This window comes from Oncorhynchus tshawytscha, linkage group LG01 (assembly GCF_018296145.1).
Source record: "Oncorhynchus tshawytscha isolate Ot180627B linkage group LG01, Otsh_v2.0, whole genome shotgun sequence".
Taxonomy (NCBI): domain Eukaryota; kingdom Metazoa; phylum Chordata; class Actinopteri; order Salmoniformes; family Salmonidae; genus Oncorhynchus; species Oncorhynchus tshawytscha.
Genome location: NC_056429.1, coordinates 13,273,608 through 13,296,647, shown reverse-complemented (window position 1 = coordinate 13,296,647; position 23,040 = coordinate 13,273,608). Strand labels below are relative to the sequence as shown.

Sequence of the window (23,040 nt, the reverse complement as noted above, 5' to 3'; positions counted from 1 at the left end):
CTGGATTTGCCCCAAACATAATGCTTTGTATTGGACATAAAGTTAATTTCTTTGACACATTTATTTTGCAATTTGACTTTAGTGCCTTATTGAAACAGGATGCATGTTTTGAAATATTTGTATTCTGTACTGGCGTCCTTCTTTTCACTCTGTCGTTTAGGTTAGTATTGTGGAGTAACTACAATGTTGTTGATCCATCCTCAGTTTTTTTCTTATCACAGTCATTAAACTCTGTAACTGTTTTAAAGTCACCATTGGCCTCATGGTGAAATCCCTATGCGGTTTCCTTCCTCCCCGGCAACTGAGTTAGGAAGGACGCCTGTATCTATGTAGTGACTGAGTGTATTGATACACAATCCAAAGTTAATTTAATAACTTCACCATGCTCAAAGAGATATTCAATGTCTGCTTTTTTATTTGCCTACCAATAGGTGCCCTTCTTTGCGAGGCATTGAAAAATCTCCCTGGTCTTTGTGGATGAATCGGTGTTTGAAATACACTGCTCGACTGAGGACCTTAAAAATAATTGTATGTGTGGGGTACAGAGATGAGGTAGTCATTCAAAAATCATGTTTACACTATTATTGCACACAGAGTGAGTCCATGCAATTTATTATGTGACTTGCGAGAAAAAAATCCTGAACTTAGTTAGGATCACTGTAACAAAAGGGTTGAATACTTGACTCAATTTCAGCTTTTCATTTTTTATTCATATGTAAAAATGTATGTAAACATAATTCCACTTTTACATTATGGGGTATTGTGTGTAGTTTAGTGACACAAAATCTAAATGGAATCCATTTGAAATACAGGCAGTAACATAACAATGGGTGTGAATGCTTTCTGAAGCCACTGTATACCTTATTCATCAACTTAGAGTAGACATTTAGCTGACTGATAAACCAGCAACAAGTAGCTTACTGTCATATCTGTTGTTCATCTATACTTTTGTCACGTAGGTTCAAGTGATGCTACAGAATGGAACCACCTAGATTTAAACGATGACGGGCCAGTCTGACAATACCTCTGCTCTGACTCGGTCAAAAACAACAACATTAATGCTCATTCTTAACCGTTCTGCACTCCAATCAGCGCTTTGATTGTAACAAACGTGACTACATTTTTTTATACTGCGACTCTGTGGCTCTTTACATAGATGATTAGATGGTTGGGCAATGCGTTGATTGAACCAATCCCAGACATAATCATGGGTTGACCCACTCTCAAGCTTCCAATTACCCACGCAGCCTACAAAGTAGATTCCTTTAGAAACAGAATCCAGAGCAACGGAATATAGTAATGAAAGAGCAGACACCCTCAGTAATTTATGATTACTGAGTGGGCGCAGGTTTTGATTATATCCAAGTCCTACCTTCTTCAACATGAATAAATGCATGGCAAATCGCATCTGCACAGCGATGAATCACCATACCATCCTCGGGATCCAGAGCCCCCCCAGCAAAATCATGTTCATATGAAGTAAAAAATATTCCCAGAATATTTCTCGATAATGATGATGGTGCGGGGCTCTTGTACCAAATCAGTCTTGATGAATGATAAGATTGGAAATCAGCCCCAGTTACATGGTGACAACAGAGACACGGCAGAATGACAGCTTTCAACAGAATGTCAGACACTTGAAAGGTTTTCATGGGGCCAGATTAGTGCTCTCACATGGGATGCTCTCAAATTAAATCAAATCTTATTTGTCACATGCCTCGAATACAACAGGTGTAATCATTACCGTGAAATGCTTACTTACAAGCCCTTAACGATCCATTGTGACAGGCTGACCTGACCCTTGACATATGCAAAAAGCCCCTCCAAAACACAAAACTGTGTTCCAAGCAGTGGCATGAGAATAATATGGATGATTGTGGATGATAGTGGATGATAGTGGATGATATGGATTATAGTGGATGACAGTGGATGATAGTGGATGACAGTGGATGATATGGATTATAGTGGATGACAGTGGATGATAGTGGATGAGAGTAGATGACAGTGGATGATAGTGGATTATCGTGGATTATAGTGGATGATAGTTGATGACAGTGACCATAGTGGATGATAGGGGATGATATGAATGACAAAAGAGTGAAGAATCCGCACATTGCTCTGATGCTGACAAAGTGTTTGTTTATTGGTAATGTTACATTTTTGCTATCAATGTACAGTGTCTTTGTATTTGGCATGGATGCAAATGAGTGCACCTCTCTTTCAGTGAGTTACTGTAAAAACTCAAACAAGCCATTGCATTAATCTCAAAGTAGATCTACCTGTGTTTCATTCATCTCAAAGTAGATCTACTGGCGTTTCATTCATCTCAATGTAGATCTACTACCGTTTAATTCATCTCAATGTAGATCTACTGGCGTTTCATTAATCACAAAGTAGATCTACTGGCGTTTCATTCATCTCAATGTAGATCTATTGGCGTTTCATTAATCACAAAGTAGATCTACTGCCGTTTCATTAATCACAAAGTAGATCTACTGGCGTTTCATTCATCTCGATGTAGATCTACGGCAATCGCGCCGACAGAGATGGCCGCCTCGCTTCGCGTTCCTAGGAAAGTATGCAGTTTTTTGTTTTTTTACGTGTTATTTCTTACACTAGTACCCCAGGTCATCTTAGGTTTCATTACATACAGCCGAGAAGAACTACTGAATATAAGATCAGCGTCAACTCACCATCAGTACGACCAAGAATATGTTTTTCGCGATGCGGATCCTGTGTTCTGCCTTACAACCAGTGCAACGGAGTGGATTACATGCAGCGACCCAAAAAAACGACTCAGAAAAAGAGGGAAACGAAGCGGTCTTCTGGTCAGACTCCGGAGACGGGCACACCGTGCACCACTCCCTAGCATTCTTCTTGCCAATGTCCAGTCTCTTGACAACAAGGTTGATGAAATCCGAGCAAGGGTAGCATTCCAGAGGGACATCAGAGACTGTAACGTTCTCTGCTTCACGGAAACATGGCTAACTGGAGAGACGCTATCCGAAGCGGTGCAGCCAGCGGGTTTCTCCACGCATCGCGCCGACAGAAACAAACATCTTTCTGGTAAGAAGAGGGGCGGGGGCGTATGCCTTATGGCCAACGTGACATGGTGTGATGAAAGAAACATACAGGAACTCAAATCCTTCTGTTCACCTGATTTAGAATTCCTCACAATCAAATGTAGACCGCATTATCTACCAAGAGAATTCTCTTCGATTATAATCACAGCCGTATATATCCCCCCAAGCAGACACATCGATGGCTCTGAACGAACTTTATTTAACTCTCTGCAAACTGGAAACGATTTATCCGGAGGCTGCATTCATTGTAGCTGGGGATTTTAACAAGGCTAATCTGAAAACAAGACTCCCTAAATTTTATCAGCATATCGATTGCGCAACCAGGGGTGGAAAGACCCTGGATCATTGTTACTCTAACTTCCGCGACGCATATAAGGCCCTGCCCCGCCCCCTTTCGGAAAAGCTGACCACGACTCCATTTTGTTGATCCCTGCCTACAGACAGAAACTAAAACAAGAAGCTCCCACGCTGAGGTCTGTCCAACGCTGGTCTGACCAAGCTGACTCCACACTCCAAGACTGCTTCCATCACGTGGACTGGGAGATGTTTCGTATTGCGTCAGACAACAACATTGACGAATACGCTGATTCGGTGTGTGAGTTCATTAGAACGTGCGTTGAAGATGTCGTTCCCATAGCAACGATTAAAACATTCCCTAACCAGAAACCGTGGATTGATGGCAGCATTCGGGTGAAACTGAAGGCGCAAACCACTGCTTTTAATCAGGGCAAGGTGTCTGGTAACATGACTGAATACAAACAGTGCAGCTATTCCCTCCGCAAGGCTATCAAACAAGCTAAGCGCCAGTACAGAGACAAAGTAGAATCTCAATTCAACGGCTCAGACACAAGAGGCATGTGGCAGGGTCTACAGTCAATCACGGACTACAGGAAGAAACCCAGCCCAGTCACGGACCAGGATGTCTTGCTCCCAGGCAGACTAAATAACTTTTTGCCCGCTTTGAGGACAATACAGTGCCACTGACACGGCCTGCAACGAAAACATGCGGTCTCTCCTTCACTGCAGCCGAAGTGAGTAAGACATTTAAATGTGTTAACCCTCGCAAGGCTGCAGGCCCAGACGGCATCCCCAGCCGCGCCCTCAGAGCATGCGCAGACCAGCTGGCCGGTGTGTTTACGGACATATTCAATCAATCCCTATACCAGTCTACTGTTCCCACATGCTTCAAGAGGGCCACCATTGTTCCTGTTCCCAAGAAAGCTAAGGTAACTGAGCTAAACGACTACCGCCCCGTAGCACTCACATCCGTCATCATGAAGTGCTTTGAGAGACTAGTCAAGGACCATATCACCTCCACCCTACCTGACACCCTAGACCCACTCCAATTTGCTTCCCGCCCAAATAGGTCCACAGACGATGCAATCTCAACCACACTGCACACTGCCCTAACCCATCTGGACAAGAGGAATACCTATGTGAGAATGCTGTTCATCGACTACAGCTCGGCATTCAACACCATAGTACCCTCCAAGCTCGAGACCCTGGGTCTCGACCCCGCCCTGTGCAACTGGGTACTGGACTTCCTGACGGGCCGCCCCCAGGTGGTGAGGGTAGGCAACAACATCTCCTCCCCGCTGATCCTCAACACTGGGGCCCCACAAGGGTGCGTTCTGAGCCCTCTCCTGTACTCCCTGTTCACCCACGACTGCGTGGCCATGCACGCCTCCAACTCAATCATCAAGTTTGCGGACGACACAACAGTGGTAGGCTTGATTACCAACAACGACGAGACGGCCTACAGGGAGGAGGTGAGGGCCCTCGGAGTGTGGTGTCAGGAAAATAACCTCACACTCAACGTCAACAAAACTAAGGAGATGATTGTGGACTTCAGGAAACAGCAGAGGGAACACCCCCATCCACATCGATGGAACAGTAGTGGAGAGGGTAGCAAGTTTTAAGTTCCTCGGCATACACATCACAGACAAACTGAATTGGTCCACTCACACAGACAGCATCGTGAGGAAGGCGCAGCAGCGCCTCTTCAAACTCAGGAGGCTGAAGAAATTTGGCTTGTCACCAAAAGCACTCACAAACTTCTACAGATGCACAATCGAGAGCATCCTGGCGGGCTGTATCACCGCCTGGTATGGCAACTGCACCGCCCTCAACCGTAAGGCTCTCCAGCGGGTAGTGAGGTCTGCACAACGCATCACCGGGGGCAAACTACCTGCCCTCCAGGACACCTACACCACCCGATGCTACAGGAAGGCCATAAAGATCATCAAGGACATCAACCACCCGAGCCACTGCCTGTTCACCCCGCTGTCATCCAGAAGGCGAGGTCAGTACAGGTGCATCAAAGCTGGGACCGAGAGACTGAAAAACAGCTTCTATCTCAAGGCCATCAGACTGTTAAACAGCCACCACTAACATTGAGTGGCTACTGCCAACACACTGTCAATGACACTGACTCTACTCCAGCCACTTTAATAATGGGAATTGATGGGAAATGATGTAAATATATCACTAGCCACTTTAAACAATGCTACCTTATATAATGTTACTTACCCTACATTATTCATCTCATATGCATACATAGATACTGTACTCTATATCATCGACTGCATCCTTATGTAATACATGTATCACTAGCCACTTTAACTATGCCACTTGGTTTACATACTCATCTCATATGTATATACTGTACTCGATATCATCTACTGTATCTTGCCTATGCTGCTCTGTACCATCACTCATTCATATATCCTTATGTACATATTCTTTATCCCCTTACACTGTGTATAAGACAGTAGTTTTTTGGAATTGTTAGTTAGATTACTTGTTCGTTATTACTGCATTGTCAGAACTAGAAGCACAAGCATTTCGCTACACTCGCATTAACATCTGCTAACCATGTGTATGTGACAAATAAAATTTGATTTGATTTGATACTGGCGTTTCATTAATCATAAAGTAGATCTACTGCAGTTTCATTCATCTCAATGTAGATTTACTGGCGTTTCATTAATCACAAAGTAGATCTACTGGCGTTTCTTTAATCACAATGTAGATCTACTGGCGTTTCATTAATCACAAAGTAGATCTACTGGTGTTTCATTCATCTCAAAGTAAATCTACTGGCGTTTCATTCATCTCAAAGTAAATCTACTGGCGTTTCATTCATCTCACAGTAGATCTACTGGCGTTTCATTAATCACAAAGTAGATCTACTGGTGTTTCATTAATCACAAAGTAGATCTACTGGCGTTTCATTCATCTCAAAGTAAATCTACTGGCGTTTCATTAATTACTGGCCACATACAAGGGTTTTATGTTCAAGATCAACCTTGGTATGGACCTTGAATTCAGCTTATCACCAATGCTCCTTTCTGCCTCAAGGAATCTCAATCCAGAAGGCCAAAAGCTTTTCTTTATGCCTTAGGCTAGAAGCAACAGGAAGGAGAGCTTTTGTAAAAGGAATGCATTGACAGATGACATTGAACTGTAGGTGGGCTCGAGGATCTGTAAAAAAAAAAAGTGCAGTAATTGCTTGTGAATTATATACTGTGTTATGCTTCATAAATGGGTTATTGTGACAAGGCCTGCCAAAATCATGTCAATCTGATTTGTGCAGTCTCGAGGCTACGGCAGATAGACTTTCCCTTTTACAAAACTCTTCCGGATAGCACCGTATGAAAATAATATTTTTGATTGGTTGTTTTGTTTGTCAATAAAAAAGATGGAGGAGTGCTATTTTACAGTAGGTCATGTAGAACTCGCTGACTCCGGAGACACGTCCACATTTCATTTACCTCTAATGGAGGCCAATGTCCACACATATTTAATTTCCTCTATTGGCAGTGCAAATAAGTCATGGGAACGCCAATGTATATCTCCACTACAATTTCCCCCTTAAAGTGCCAACAGGGTCATGGTTCAAGTGTCTAATGGCAGCCCTGCTGTCAGCATGTGAGATCAGAATAGTCATTGTTTTATGTTCTATTAATTCAACGATTGCTATTGAATAGAACCCTGACTGAAGCAGCATTCATTAGGACACTGACAGGCAGCAGACATTAGATCTGAAAAACAGCAGTGGGAGATTTTCTAGCTTATTACAATTCATCTCCCACTATTGATTGTTTCTTGACATCTCAGAGGGCTCAGGGTAGAGTCCTGCATGGGTCACTTTCTAATATATACAGTATCGGACCCAATGCAGGATTCTGGCTCAGGGGTGGGAGAGGAAATTCTGCAACAAGCGACATATGGTTTGCAACCTGTCAGTGAATTCATTTAATTGTTTGTTTGTTCGTTCATTCAAATATCAAAAGGAAGGAATAAATATTGTGACACAGTAGAAAGCCCCAAAACTTAAACTGGACCCTTATCACTGTTTAGTTAAAAGTCCATGTCCAAACTAATGGACGAAATCACCCTGATGACTATTCTATTTTTCTATGCTCTAGTAATCGTGTTCTAAACAAGACACAAAAGCCTTTATATTCTGATGGTTTTATCATAGTAAATGTTAGCATTAGAGGCAAATAGTCCTGTTTATGCTCATTCTCTATTAGCCTCCTGACACTAATCTAAAAATAAGCGTATGTATGAAGCCACTCAGGCGAATGGGAACGCGGTTGGGTTAGCAATTAGCCTCTGGCTATAGTCACAGTCACTGTCGAAGCGCTGCTCAAAGCTTGGACGTCTGATTCGGTACATTTCAAACTCTGTTTACGGGTAACCCCTACGCTTTGCTCCCAAAAACCAGTGTGGAGAAAAAAAACTCTATTGATGCTCGTATGTGATGATGTGTGTGTGTTCATACGCTAAAGCACTCCTACAGTCTCAATCAAGCATTTTATACACAGGCAGGAACAGACTCACACATGCATGTGTGTTGAAATACTTTGTGTATTTCATAAGGTAAGGCACTCCTGTACACTCAATCATCTTGTCTTTAACCTTGTTTTAACCAATCTGCATTATTTCTTGAAAATATTCTTGTGCATAACATTCATCCTACACTTAGAATTGCAAATGCACGCATACCTTTTTCCTCTTTTTGTTGTTACTTTTAATTTAATTCAATGATCAAGGCACACACAATATAGTGTTTCATCATCCAACACAGCACTGATGTGGGTTTGACTGAACACAGGCTTGCAATTTCTGTCCCGCAGTCATATTCATTGCTAATTCAATGTTTTTTTCTCCCAAAATAACACAGTGCAGTTCCACATTCATCAAGTTTGGCAGAGATATGAATCCCTTCAAGGTCTGAAGATTGTTAAGAAATCAACTGAAGCTTCACTAGTTCTGCATGCTTGCCGTAAAAAGCCAGTGAGAATGCCTATTCCCCTGCTCCACATTTCTCCCTAGCCCATTGCCGGAGAAGAAGATAGAATCATTATTCAGATCTGCCTCTCCCTCTCAGGTAGGGAGCTGGGAGGAGAGACGCTTGTGGATATATGAAAACTTACCCAACTGAGGTATTGAAATTTTGAGTTAGATCAAGGAAAAGCATGCAAAATAGCTACACATGAGGGGAAAGATGAGAGGAGTGAAGAGTGCTTTTTACGAGTTACTCACGCTGTTTCCATATGGACGGCCAAAGGAAAAAGATGTAGGAGTCAACACCTTCTGTTGTACGAATTACTTCTCATGTTCACTTGTTTTTCTAACATGATACAACACAGTATGGTCTTAGTTTAAGGACTGAGAAATATTACCAAACTTAGGTAGGGCCTTTGTGCTGAAAGCATGGGCCTTTGTGCTGAAGGGACAGACCACATTCTTGAAAAAACAGTTAAGTCTTTCTGCCTCTGTATGTGTGTCTACAGGGCCTGTGAAGTCTTTCTGCCTCTGTATGTGTGTCTACAGGGCCTGTGAAGTCTTTCTGCCTCTGTATGTGTGTCTACAGGGCCTGTGAAGTCTTTCTGCCTCTGTATGTGTGTCTACAGGGCCTGTGAAGTCTTTCTGCCTCTGTATGTGTGTCTACAGGGCCTGTGAAGTCTTTCTGCCTCTGTATGTGTGTCTACAGGGCCTGTGAAGTCTTTCTGCCTCTGTATGTGTGTCTACAGGGCCTGTGAAGTCTTTCTGCCTCTGTATGTGTGTCTACAGGGCCTGTGAAGTCTTTCTGCCTCTGTATGTGTGTCTACAGGGCCTGTGAAGTCTTTCTGCCTCTGTATGTGTGTCTACAGGGCCTGTGAAGTCTTTCTGCCTCTGTATGTGTGTCTACAGGGCCTGTTAAGTCTTTCTGCCTCTGTATGTGTGTCTACAGGGCCTGTGAAGTCTTTCTGCCTCTGTATGTGTGTCTACAGGGCCTGTGAAGTCTTTCTGCCTCTGTATGTGTGTCTACAGGGCCTGTGAAGTCTTTCTGCCTCTGTATGTGTGTCTACAGGGCCTGTGAAGTCTTTCTGCCTCTGTATGTGTGTCTACAGGGCCTGTGAAGTCTTTCTGCCTCTGTATGTGTGTCTACAGGGCCTGTGAAGTATTTCTGCCTCTGTATGTGTGTCTACAGGGCCTGTGAAGTATTTCTGCCTCTGTATGTGTGTCTACAGGGCCTGTGAAGTCTTTCTGCCTCTGTATGTGTGTCTACAGGGCCTGTGAAGTCTTTCTGCCTCTGTATGTGTGTCTACAGGGCCTGTGAAGTATTTCTGCCTCTGTATGTGTGTCTACAGGGCCTGTGAAGTCTTTCTGCCTCTGTATGTGTGTCTACAGGGCCTGTGAAGTCTTTCTGCCTCTGTATGTGTGTCTACAGGGCCTGTGAAGTCTTTCTGCCTCTGTATGTGTGTCTACAGGGCCTGTGAAGTATTTCTGCCTCTGTATGTGTGTGTCTACAGGGCCTGTGAAGTCTTTCTGCCTCTGTATGTGTGTCTACAGGGCCTGTGAAGTCTTTCTGCCTCTGTATGTGTGTCTACAGGGCCTGTGAAGTCTTTCTGCCTCTGTATGTGTGTCTACAGGGCCTGTGAAGTCTTTCTGCCTCTGTATGTGTGTCTACAGGGCCTGTGAAGTCTTTCTGCCTCTGTATGTGTGTCTACAGGGCCTGTGAAGTCTTTCTGCCTACAATACAGACGGTTGGCCAAGGTTGAATAGTCTACATAGAGTGATTAACTGACTCATTCAGCACCACGAGCATAAAGAAATCCATTTGAAAACCTTAACCTCAACGGAGTCAGAGCATGGGGAGATATGTGAAGTGTTATTTCTTTCTCCCTCTATCTAAGCAAGTCCATCTCACCACACGCTTTGAAAAGGATGACAACCTTGTAAATGTATGCTGAAGTAACAGGCGAGGGATGAAGATGTACCGGCTTTATCTACTGTAGTCTTTTATCCCACCCATTCAAGAGGTACTCTGGTGTAGAATTACAAAAGTACTGGGCCAATGTTAAATTAATCACATTGTTATCTCACAACTCTGAACGTGAGCCGTCTTCGACTCTGCACATGTTCCGAGACAGGGACATATAAATGACTGTATGTTCTGAGCTGAAGAGAGAGAGGGACATATAAATGACTGTATGTTCTGAGCTGAAGAGAGACAGGGACATATAAATGACTGTATGTTCTGAGCTTAAGAGAGAGGGGGACATATAAATGACTGTATGTTCTGAGCTGAAGAGAGAGGGGGACATATAAATGACTGTATGTTCTGAGCTGAAGAGAGACAGGGACATATAAATGACTGTATGTTCTGAGCTGAAGAGAGAGGGACATATAAATGACTGTATGTTCTGAACTGAAGAGAGACAGGGACATATAAATGACTGTATGTTCTGAACCGAAGAGAGAGGGACATATAAATGACTGTATGTTCTGAGCTGAAGAGAGACAGAGACATATAAATGACTGTATGTTCTGAGCTGAATAGAGAGGGACATATAAATGACTGTATGTTCTGAGCTTAAGAGAGACAGGGACATATAAATGACTGTATGTTCTGAACCGAAGAGAGAGGGACATATAAATGACTGTATGTTCTGAACTGAAGAGAGACAGGGACATATAAATGACTGTATGTTCTGAGCTGAAGAGAGACAGGGACATATAAATGACTGTATGTTCTGAGCTGAAGAGAGAGGGACATATAAATGACTGTATGTTCTGAGCTGAAGAGAGAGAGGGACATATAAATGACTGTATGTTCTGAGCTGAAGAGAGAGGGGGACATATAAATGACTGTATGTTCTGAGCTGAAGAGAGAGGGACATATAAATGACTGTATGTTCTGAGCTGAAGAGAGAGGGACATATAAATGACTGTATGTTCTGAGCTGAAGAGAGACAGGGACATATAAATGACTGTATGTTCTGAGCTGAAGAGAGACAGGGACATATAAATGACTGTATGTTCTGAGCTGAAGAGAGAGGGACATATAAATGACTGTATGTTCTGAGCTGAAGAGAGAGGGACATATAAATGACTGTATGTTCTGAGCTGAAGAGAGACAGAGACATATAAATGACTGTATGTTCTGAGCTGAAGAGAGAGAGGGACATATAAATGACTGTATGTTCTGAGCTGAAGAGAGAGAGGGACATATAAATGACTGTATGTTCTGAGCTGAAGAGAGAAAGGGACATATAAATGACTGTATGTTCTGAGCTGAAGAGAGAGGGGGACATATAAATTACTATGTTCTGAACTGAAGAGAGAGGAGGACATATACATGACTGTATGTTCTGAGCTGAAGAGAGACAGGGACATATAAATGACTATGTTCTGAGCTGAAGAGAGACAGGGACATATACATGACTGTATGTTCTGAACTGAAGAGAGAGGGACATATAAATGACTGTATGTTCTGAGCTGAAGAGAGACAGGGACATATAAATGACTGTATGTTCTGAACCGAAGAGAGAGGGGGACATATAAATGACTGTATGTTCTGAACTGAAGAGAGACAGGGACATATACATGACTGTATGTTCTGAACTGAAGAGAGAGGGGGACATATAAATGACTGTATGTTCTGAGCTGAAGAGAGACAGGGACATATACATGACTGTATGTTCTGAGCTGAAGAGAGAGGGACATATAAATGACTGTATGTTCTGAGCTGAAGAGAGACAGGGACATATAAATGACTGTATGTTCTGAGCTGAAGAGAGACAGGGACATATAAATGACTGTATGTTCTGAGCTGAAGAGAGACAGGGACATATAAATGACTGTATGTTCTGAGCTGAAGAGAGAGGGACATATAAATGACTGTATGTTCTGAGCTGAAGAGAGAGGGACATATAAATGACTGTATGTTCTGAGCTGAAGAGAGAGGGACATATAAATAACTGTATGTTCTGAGCTGAAGAGAGAGGGACATATAAATGACTGTATGTTCTGAGCTGAAGAGAGACAGGGACATATAAATGACTGTATGTTCTGAGCTGAAGAGAGACAGGGACATATAAATGACTGTATGTTCTGAGCTGAAGAGAGACAGGGACATATAAATGACTGTATGTTCTGAGCTGAAGAGAGACAGGGACATATAAATGACTGTATGTTCTGAGCTGAAGAGAGACAGGGACATATAAATGACTGTATGTTCTGAGCTGAAGAGAGACAGGGACATATAAATGACTGTATGTTCTGAGCTGAAGAGAGACAGGGACATATAAATGACTGTATGTTCTGAGCTGAAGAGAGACAGGGACATATAAATGACTGTATGTTCTGAGCTGAATAGAGAGGGACATATAAATGACTGTATGTTCTGAGCTGAAGAGAGACAGGGACATATACATGACTGTATGTTCTGAGCTGTATAGAGAGGGACATATAAATTACTGTATGTTCTGAGCTGAAGAGAGAGGGACATATAAATGACTGTATGTTCTGAACTGAAGAGAGAGGGGGACATATAAATGACTGTATGTTCTGAGCTGAAGAGAGAGGGACATATAAATGACTGTATGTTCTGAGCTGAAGAGAGAGGGACATATAAATGACTGTATGTTCTGAGCTGAAGAGAGAGAGGGACATATAAATGACTGTATGTTCTGAGCTGAAGAGAGAAAGGGACATATAAATGACTGTATGTTCTGAGCTGAAGAGAGACAGGGACATATAAATGACTGTATGTTCTGAGCTGAAAGAGAGGGACATATAAATGACTGTATGTTCTGAGCTGAATAGAGAGGGACATATAAATGACTGTATGTTCTGAGCTGAAGAGAGACAGGGACATATACATGACTGTATGTTCTGAGCTGTATAGAGAGGGACATATAAATTACTGTATGTTCTGAGCTGAAGAGAGAGGGACATATAAATGACTGTATGTTCTGAACTGAAGAGAGAGGGGGACATATAAATTACTGTATGTTCTGAACTGAAGAGAGACAGGGACATATAAATGACTGTATGTTCTGAACTGAAGAGACAGGGACATATAAATGACTGTATGTTCTGAACTGAAGAGAGAGGGACATATAAATGACTGTATGTTCTGAGCTTAAGAGAGAGGGGGACATATAAATGACTGTATGTTCTGAGCTGAAGAGAGAGAGGGACATATAAATGACTGTATGTTCTGAGCTGAAGAGAGAGAGGGACATATAAATGACTGTATGTTCTGAGCTGAAGAGAGACAGGGACATATAAATGACTGTATGTTCTGAGCTGAAGAGAGAGGGGGACATATAAATGACTGTATGTTCTGAGCTGAAGAGAGAGGGACATATAAATGACTGTATGTTCTGAGCTGAAGAGAGAGAGGGACATATAAATGACTGTATGTTCTGAGCTGAAGAGAGAGGGGGACATATAAATGACTGTATGTTCTGAGCTGAAGAGAGAGGGGGACATATAAATGACTGTATGTTCTGAGCTGAAGAGAGAGGGGGACATATAAATGACTGTATGTTCTGAGCTGAAGAGAGACAGGGACATATAAATGACTGTATGTTCTGAGCTGAAGAGAGACAGGGACATATAAATGACTGTATGTTCTGAGCTGAAGAGAGAGGGGGACATATAAATGACTGTATGTTCTGAACCGAAGAGAGAGGGGGACATATAAATGACTGTATGTTCTGAACTGAAGAGAGACAGGGACATATACATGACTGTATGTTCTGAACTGAAGAGAGAGGGGGACATATAAATGACTGTATGTTCTGAGCTGAAGAGAGAGGGGGACATATAAATGACTGTATGTTCTGAGCTGTATCTGTGAATTATCAGTCTAGCACACGTGATAAAAACACAATAGGAAGAGAAAGACAATCCTATCTGACAAATAGTTACTTTATGGTGAATTAACTATGTAGTTCTAAGTAATGAAATGAAGTATGAAACAATCTTAGCTTCGAAACAATTAAGAACCTCAGAGTTAGATTGGTGATGTGTGGTTGTGCTGGTGGTGATAAATGCCTGATGTTATTCATCCCATTGATGAAGACGGCAGAGCTGAATCAGAAGTACTGAGCTTTTCCTTACCCCTTAAAGGCAAAAGACTCCCAAACATTTTTTCATTGGAGTTTGTTAGTGAAGAGTCAGACTATTGGGTCTTGAAGTGTCCCTAAAAGTAGTTTTTGACAGCCGTGGAGCTTATTAATCATGGATTCACTCTCTGAAGCAGTAATCCAAGCCATGGAAGTGACAAATAATAATCAAACCATGAATTACAGACTGAAACAGATCGTGGGGGATCGAAGAAGGATGCCGGATTGGCGCACATTCAAAACATCTGTTCTAACAAAGTGGATATTCGTCAAATCAGCCATGATTGATATATTGTAACAGGCCCACAATGTGGTTATTAATGTCAGATTTTGATATATTTGTCTGTTTTCATGTAGAACATTTAGAAGTTGTCCAGGTTTAGAAGAAGTAACTACTAAATGCTAACTCCCATTTGTATGAGCTGGTAGCATAGCTAGCGTACAGAAATCGGTGGTGGTAGTCAAAGTAGTTTTTACCTGTAATGCAGTTGATTGGTGATGATGACATAAACATATATTGGGGTTGACATCCATATAAGCATTATACTCCGATTTTTACCTCAACGTAGTGTGAAATACACAAATAAACAATATCCTAATTGTAGGCTAATTTTTATGGGGGAAATGGGGAGATTTGGGATCTTTCCCCCACGCATTTCCATGGCATTTCCATTCTTTTGGTGGAGGTCAATTGACCTCTTTACTGCATGTATAAGCCAACAATTATTGTGATACTGAATGAATACCAATTTGTTTTATTGAACCCGAGACAATACCCATGATAAGAATTAGAACACAGAGACTGTGTGAATCTCTAGTATAGCTGACAGAGATCTATCTATGGCTACCCTCAAAGAAGACCCATCTTGACCGATGACCAAGACTGTGAAAATAGATAGAACAAGATGAGAGGAGAAACTGTACGAGTCAGGAGAAGAGAAGGAGAGTGGAGAGTGAAGAGAGAAGAGCAGAGGAGGAGAGTGAATAGAGAAGGGGCAGAGGAGAGTGAAGAGAGAAGAGCAGAGGAGGAGAGTGAAGAGAGAAGAGCAGAGGAGGAGAGTGAAGAGAGAAGAGCAGAGGAGGAGAGTGAAGAGAGAAGAGCAGAGGAGGAGAGTGAAGAGAGAAGGGCAGAGGAGGAGAGTGGAGAGAGAAGAGCAAGGAGGAGGGTGAAGAGAGAACAGCAGAGGAGGAGAGTGAAGAGAGAAGAGCAGAGGAGGAGAGTGAAGAGAGAAGAGCAGAGGAGGAGAGTGGAGAGAGAAGGGGCAGAGGAGGAGAGTGAAGAGAGAAGAGCAGAGGAGAGTGAGGAGAGAAGAGCAGAGGAGGAGAGAGAAGAGCAGAGGAGGAGAGTGAAGAGAGAAGAGCAGAGGAGGAGAGTGAATAGAGAAGAGCAGAGGAGGAGAGTGAAGAGAGAAAAGCAGAGGAGGAGAGTGAAGAGAGAAGAGCAGAGGAGGAGAGTGAAGAGAGAAGAGCAGAGGAGAAGAGTGAAGAGAGAAGAGCAGAGGAGGAGAGTGAAGAGAGAAGAGCAGAGGAGGAGAGTGAAGAGAGAAGAGCAGAGGAGGAGAGTGAAGAGAGAAGAGCAGAGGAGGAGAGTGAAGAGAGAAGAGCAGAGGAGGAGAGTGAAGAGAGAAGAGCAGAGGAGGAGAGTGAAGAGAGAAGAGCAGAGGAGGAGAGTGAAGAGAGAAGAGCAGAGGAGGAGAGTGAAGAGAGAAGAGCAGAGGAGAGTGAAGAGAGAAAAGCAGAGGAGGAGAGTGAAGAGAGAAGAGCAGAGGAGAAGAGTGAAGAGAGAAGCACAGAGTAAATTTTTTTAACTAGGCAAGTCAGCTAAGAACAAATTCTTATTTTCAATGACAGCCTAGGGACAGTGGGTTAACTGCCTCGTTCAGGGGCAGAACGGCAGATTTGTACCTTGTCAGCTCGGAGATTTGATCTTAAAACGTTTTGGTTACTAGTCCAATGAACTAACCACTAGGCTACCTGCTGAGAGTGAAGAGAGAAGAGCAGAGGAGAGTGAAGAGAGAAGAGCAGAGTAGGAGAGAGAAGAGAGAAGAGCAGAGGAGGAGAGTGAAGAGAGAAGAGCAGAGGAGAAGAGCGGAGAGAGAAGAGAGAAGAGCAGAGGAGGAGAGAGAAAAGCAGAAGAGGAGAGTGAAGAGAGAAGAGCAGAGGAGGAAAGTGAAGAGGGGCGGCAGGTAGCCTCGATCTAGGTTGCTAGATCGCATCCCCGAGCTGACAAGGTAAAAATCTGTCATTCTGCCCCTGAACAAGGCAGTTAACCCACTGTTCCTAGGCCGTTATTGAAAATAAGAATTTGTTCTTGACTGACTTGCCTAGTTAAATAAAGAAGAGGAAAGGGCATTTTATTAGGAGAGGGCATTTTATTGTTTTGGTTAATCATGTCACATGACCTGGATCTTACGCTTTATTTTAGTAAGCCTTTTCCAGAAATGAGAATTAGACAAACAATTAAAGCAATTGCCTGAGGATGGTGCTGGATAATTTGATGAAAAAGTAAGGTCATGTGACATGATTAACCAAAACACAGTATTGGAGAAATGAAGAGGTCAAGGCTGAGAGATGAATAAATGATCAGGTGCTTGAGGAGGGGGAATTGCAGTAATGAATGAAGTGTCTGTAGAGGGGATATAGACAATGAAACAGAAACAAAGGAGTGAGACAATAATGGAAATGTAGGGGAAGGTTCCATAACAATCATATGGTAATGTAATGAGGAAGAATGAAAGTTGGAAAAGTGTATGCCACATGATGATGATGATGAAGATGATAACAGTGATGGTGATGATGTGTTGAAAAGGGTCCTTACCATTGAAGTTTACCGCCCTGATGAAGGTCAGTAGCTCCTTGCCGTCAATGTTGGCCATGCGTGCACACAGGCCTGGGTACCCTGAGCAGAGCTCCCGGTGCATTCGGTGTAGGGCGTGGGCCATGGCATATACAGCATCCATCACAAACTGTACCTTCCCCTCCTGTTCATAGGTTGAGTCACGGCCCACCTTCTCCAGTCCTGGACAAGAGGAGAACAACAGTAAGATAAATGCCGCTGTTCAATAGACAGTTCTGTCGTTGACTGTCAAATTGTCCAGTGTTCGGCAGTTGTACTGAGTAGGTGTGAATTGAAGAATAAGACAGTCAATACTTAAGACTCCCACGTTCGTGATCTATTCAGTATGAATATCCCTGACTTTTTCACACAGTCCTTGTATGAATGATTACATCTCACAGTTTAATATAACATGTCACAATACATACATATCACAATGTAACTGTCAACCATTTTCACTTTAGGCACATGCAGACAGCACTAGCATTTCAAATAATCTTTTGTATCCTGCTGTATGTATGCTTGTAATTAAGAGGACGTCGGACCCACTGGGAACAAAATAATTCACCTTTTTGATTACATTGATTTCAATTCCCAGTTAAGTAATGTACATGACCCACTGCAAATCAATATGTTTCAGGTGTCTACTAGTGACTAGAATAGTGAAAAAAAACAGCCATTGTTATGTTTCTCAAACTTTCCTTCAGATTCCTCTGGCAACAAACAGAGAAAAGAAGTTTAAAGAAAGTGTGTGGTGAACTATCTGGTCGAGCAAGCCCTCATTCAAGGATCTTGACATCTTTGCATTAATAGGCCCTTGTAAATGAAATTCAATGAAATTTGATAGCAGCTCTTGGTGTGACAGATCTGTCTGAAAGGGAGGCATTTGGCACAGCAGGAAAGACTGATTACTTGTCTGTAGACCCAGCATGATTGGAGCATGACCTGCACAGTTCATACTCAAATTGAAAGATGTTGCTGCTCAGTAGTCACGATTGTAGGTAAGGGCCAGTATTTCCTTGTCATAAGAAAACTATGTGGCATGTCAGATGTGAAGACGTATTCAAATGTACATTTAATCACGACTACCTGACAGCAAGGTGTGGGGCAGTTGTCCAGTTTACTAAACATCCTGTGTCAGACAAATAGGGTTTGGACAAAGTCCATATTTTCCATAACTGGTTTGATGTGCTATAACTTACTTCTGTAGGACACTTTGTTTTGTAGGAAACTTAGTTCTATATGAATCAGTATGCACATACTGAACTTGCACTGTCCAAGTTTGCTAATCATTAGTTTACCTTGAGGGAATTACTCCAGAACACCTGAATCATTAGTACTAATCTACAAGTATGAGCAATTTGAGACATCTGCAAATTACCCTGGAAAATGAAAAAGTCTACATAACATATCACACTGCTGCTCTAAAGAATGGGTCTCACATTAAAAAAAACGCTGAAAGATGATTTCGCATTACACAAGAGGGGTTAACTCAGAACTTTAAAAAAACAGAATCCCCATCGTACAGCACCAGCCAAACGAACTTCATAAAACAGAATCCCCATCGTACAGCACCAGCCAAACGAACTTCATAAAACAGAATCCCCATCGTACAGCACCAGCCAAACGAACTTCATAAAACAGAATTCCCATTGCACAGCACCAGCAAAACAAACTTCATAAAACAGAATCCCCATTGCACAGCACCAGCAAAACAAACTTCATAAAACAGAATCCCCATTGCACAGCACCAGCAAAACAAACTTCATAAAACAGAATCCCCATTGTACAGCACCAGCAAAACAAACTTCATAAAACAGAATCCCCATTGTACAGCACCAGCAAAACAAACTTCATAAAACAGAATCCCCATCGTACAGCACCAGCAAAACAAACTTCATAAAACAGAATCCCCATCGTACAGCACCAGCAAAACAAACTTCATAAAACAGAATCCCCATCGTACAGCACCAGCAAAACAAACTTCATAAAACAGAATCCCCATCGTACAGCACCAGCAAAACAAACTTCATAAAACAGAATCCCCATCGCACAGCACCAGCAAAACAAACTTCATAAAACAGAATCCCCATTGTACAGCACCAGCAAAACAAACTTCATAAAACAGAATCCCCATCGTACAGCACCAGCAAAACAAACTTCATAAAACAGAATCCCCATCGTACAGCACCAGCAAAACAAACTTCATAAAACAGAATCCCCATCGTACAGCACCAGCAAAACAAACTTCATAAAACAGAATCCCCATTGTACAGCACCAGCAAAACAAACTTCATAAAACAGAATCCCCATTGTACAGCACCAGCAAAACAAACTTCATAAAACAGAATCCCCATCGTACAGCACCAGCAAAACAAACTTCATAAAACAGAATCCCCATCGTACAGCACCAGCAAAACAAACTTCATAAAACAGAATCCCCATCGTACAGCACCAGAAAAACAAACTTCATAAAACAGAATCCCCATTGCACAGCACCAGCAAAACAAACTTCATAAAACAGAATCCCCATTGTACAGCACCAGCAAAACAAACTTCATAAAACAGAATCCCCATTGCACAGCACCAGCAAAACAAACTTCATAAAACAGAATCCCCATCGTACAGCACCAGCAAAACACACTTCATAAAACAGAATCCCCATCGTACAGCACCAGCAAAACAAACTTCATAAAACAGAATCCCCATTGTACAGCACCAGCAAAACAAACTTCATAAAACAGAATCCCCATCGTACAGCACCAGCAAAACAAACTTCATAAAACAGAATCCCCATCGTACAGCACCAGAAAAACGTAAGCTTTATTCTAGGACACAGTTCACTAGACGAAGAGAAAACCTCACAGGGTGTATTTGCCTCTGTGTGTTTGGTAACGAGGCTAGCCGATAGTACACGGGAGATGAAATCCCTTTATCATATTGAATAATGTGCGGCAATACACAGACAACTTAATCACGGGTTCTGACGTTTCAATTAAACATCACTTACAAGGACACATTTAATTCCCTCTCAACATGACTGACTAGTTTCTGTTTCCCATTTTCTCTCATGCACAGGGGGGCATCACTATGTTTCAAATAGATTAGAAAATTAGATAAATGACAAACTAATTACAGAGATAGTCTTGTGTGATGAGATTAATCGAGGAAAAGACCAACAACTCCAACGTCAAGGCATATACGACACGTCTGGTCTGACAACACTGAACATTACATGAATAGCTTATCGTTATACTCCCCATTGTTTATTGCTAACGTCAGAAATGTGTCAACGCGACAATAATAATGATATGCTTCTAAGTCTGGCATTGTCCTGCAAGATTCCTCTTTGTCATAGAATACACAGACAAACTAGGCAGTCAAAATTGTAGGAAACATGCCCAGCCTTCATTAGTATGCACTAATCTCAACTCAAAAGGATAGAATTCTAGTCATGTACTTCTCATTACTAGAAATGAAACCAACTGCACCCCCACCTACTGTAGGTATATAGGTCTATCTAGGATATAATTGACCAACTAGCCAGGTTGGGAAGAAACTTGAATTGAAAAACAGTGAAGCTGAGTGAGATAGCATCTAAACCTGGCAGAAGGTGGAGTCAAAGGGTTGAAGCCATGCTCAGTCTGTGGCAAATCAATCGGTGAGACAGCAGCCTACCAAACAGGCTAAATGGCTATCCACACGAAGGCCGATAACTATAACGAGAGCTATAATGATCAATTATACATAACTATAAAACGTCAGCGAGCATCCACACTAGAGGAAAGTTTATTGTGTATCGTTCTACAGTAGCCTACATCTGTCAATCAAAGCATCCTACTGCACACTGTAGGGATGCTAATAAGGCAGTAATATAGACCATTCAGTGCTTCAGGGTGTGTTCAATGTCATAGTGACAATTGGCAATAATATTTCAATGTACAGTTGAAGTCGGAAGTTCACATACACCTTAGCCAAATACATTTAAACTCAGTTTTTCACATTTCCTGACATTTAATCCTAGTAATAATTCCCTGTTATAGGTCAGTTAGGATCACCACTTTATTTTAAGAATGTGAAATGTCAGAATAAATTGTAGAGTGAATGATTTATTTCAGCTTTTATTTCTTTCATCATTCCCAGTGGGTCAGAAGTTTACATACACTCAATTAGTACTTGGTAGCATTGCCTTTAAATTGTTTAACTTGGGTCAAATGTTTCAGGTAGCCTTCCACAAACTTCCCACAATAAATTGGGTGAATTTTGGCCCATTCCACCTGACAGAGTCAGGTTTGTAGACCTCCTTGCTCGCACATGTTTTTACCGTTCTGCCCACAATTTGTCTATAGGATTGAGGTCAGGGCTTTGTGATGGCCACTCCAGTACCTTGACTTTGTTGTCCTTAATTTTGCCACAACTTTGGAAGTATGCTTGGCGTCATTGTCCACTTGGAAGACCCATTTGCAACCAAGCCTTAACTTCCTGACTGATGTCTTGAGATGTTGCTTCAATATATCCATATAATTTTCCTCCTCATGATGCCATCTATTTTGTGAAGTGCACCAGTCCCTCCTGCAGCAAAGCACCCCCACAACATGATGCCCCCACCCCCATGATTCATGGTTGGGGTGGTGTTCTTCAGCTTGCAAGCCTCCCCCTTTTCCCCCAAACATAACATTGGTCATTATGGCCAAACAGTTCTATTTTTGTTTAATCAGAACAGACGATATTTCTCCAAAAAGTACGATCTTTGTCCCCATGTGCAGTTGCAAACCGTAGTCTGGCATTTTTATGGCGGTTTTGGAGCAGTGGTTTCTTCCTTGCTGAGCGGCCTTTCAGGTTATGTCGATATAGGACCAGTTTTACTTTTGTACCTGTTTCCTCCAGCATCTTCACAAGGTCGTTTGCTGTTGTTCTGTGATTGATTTGCACTTTTCGCACCAAAGTCCGTTCATCTCTAGGAGACAGAACGTGTCTCCTTTCTGAGCGGTATGACAGCTGCGTGGTCCCATGGTGTTTATACTTGCGTAATATTGTTTGTACAGATGAATGTGGTACCTTCAGGCTTTTGGAAATTACTCCCAAGGATGAACCAGACTTGTGGAGGTCTACCATTTTTTTCTGAGCTCTTTCTTTTCTTTTGATTTCCCCATGATGTCAAGCACAGAGGCACGGAGTTTGAAGAAAGCTCTTGAAATACATGCACAGGTACACCTCCAATTGACTCAAATGATGTCAATTAGCCAATCAGAAGCTTGTAAAGCCATGACATCATTTTCTGGAATTTTCCAAGCTGTTTAAAGGCACAGTCACCCTTGTGCATGGAAACTTCTGACCCACTGGAATTGTGATACAGTGAATTATAAGTGAAATAATCTGTCGGTAAACAATTGTTGGAAAAATGACTTGTGTCATGCACAAAGTAGATGTCCTAACTGACTTGCCAAAACTATAGTTTGTTAACAAGACATTTGTGGAGTGGTTGAAAAATGGGTTTTAAGGACTCCAACCTAAGTCTATGCAAACTTGCCTCACCCTGTCACTTGTCTGCAAACTATTGTCTAGGCTGTAAAATGTAGGCTAATTTGAATAAAAGCTCAAACGTCCTGTTTTGAATGCATGTTTCATGCCAAAATAACTGCATACAGCCTAGGCCTGATTATGCAACCATTCTGATAAGTTATGGGTGTATTCTCAACAGTTTACA

General features: G+C 42.1%; 1 protein-coding gene across 1 annotated transcript in view; it reads right to left on the bottom strand.

The window, feature by feature from the left end:
- grm8b (glutamate receptor, metabotropic 8b) overlaps window positions 1-23,040 on the bottom strand; it is a 217,947-nt gene that overhangs the window by 20,306 nt on the left and 174,601 nt on the right. The window contains exon 7 of the mRNA XM_042296001.1: window positions 17,316-17,516. Coding sequence (XP_042151935.1) covers window positions 17,316-17,516 — 201 coding nt within the window. The remainder of the gene's footprint in view (window positions 1-17,315; window positions 17,517-23,040) is intronic.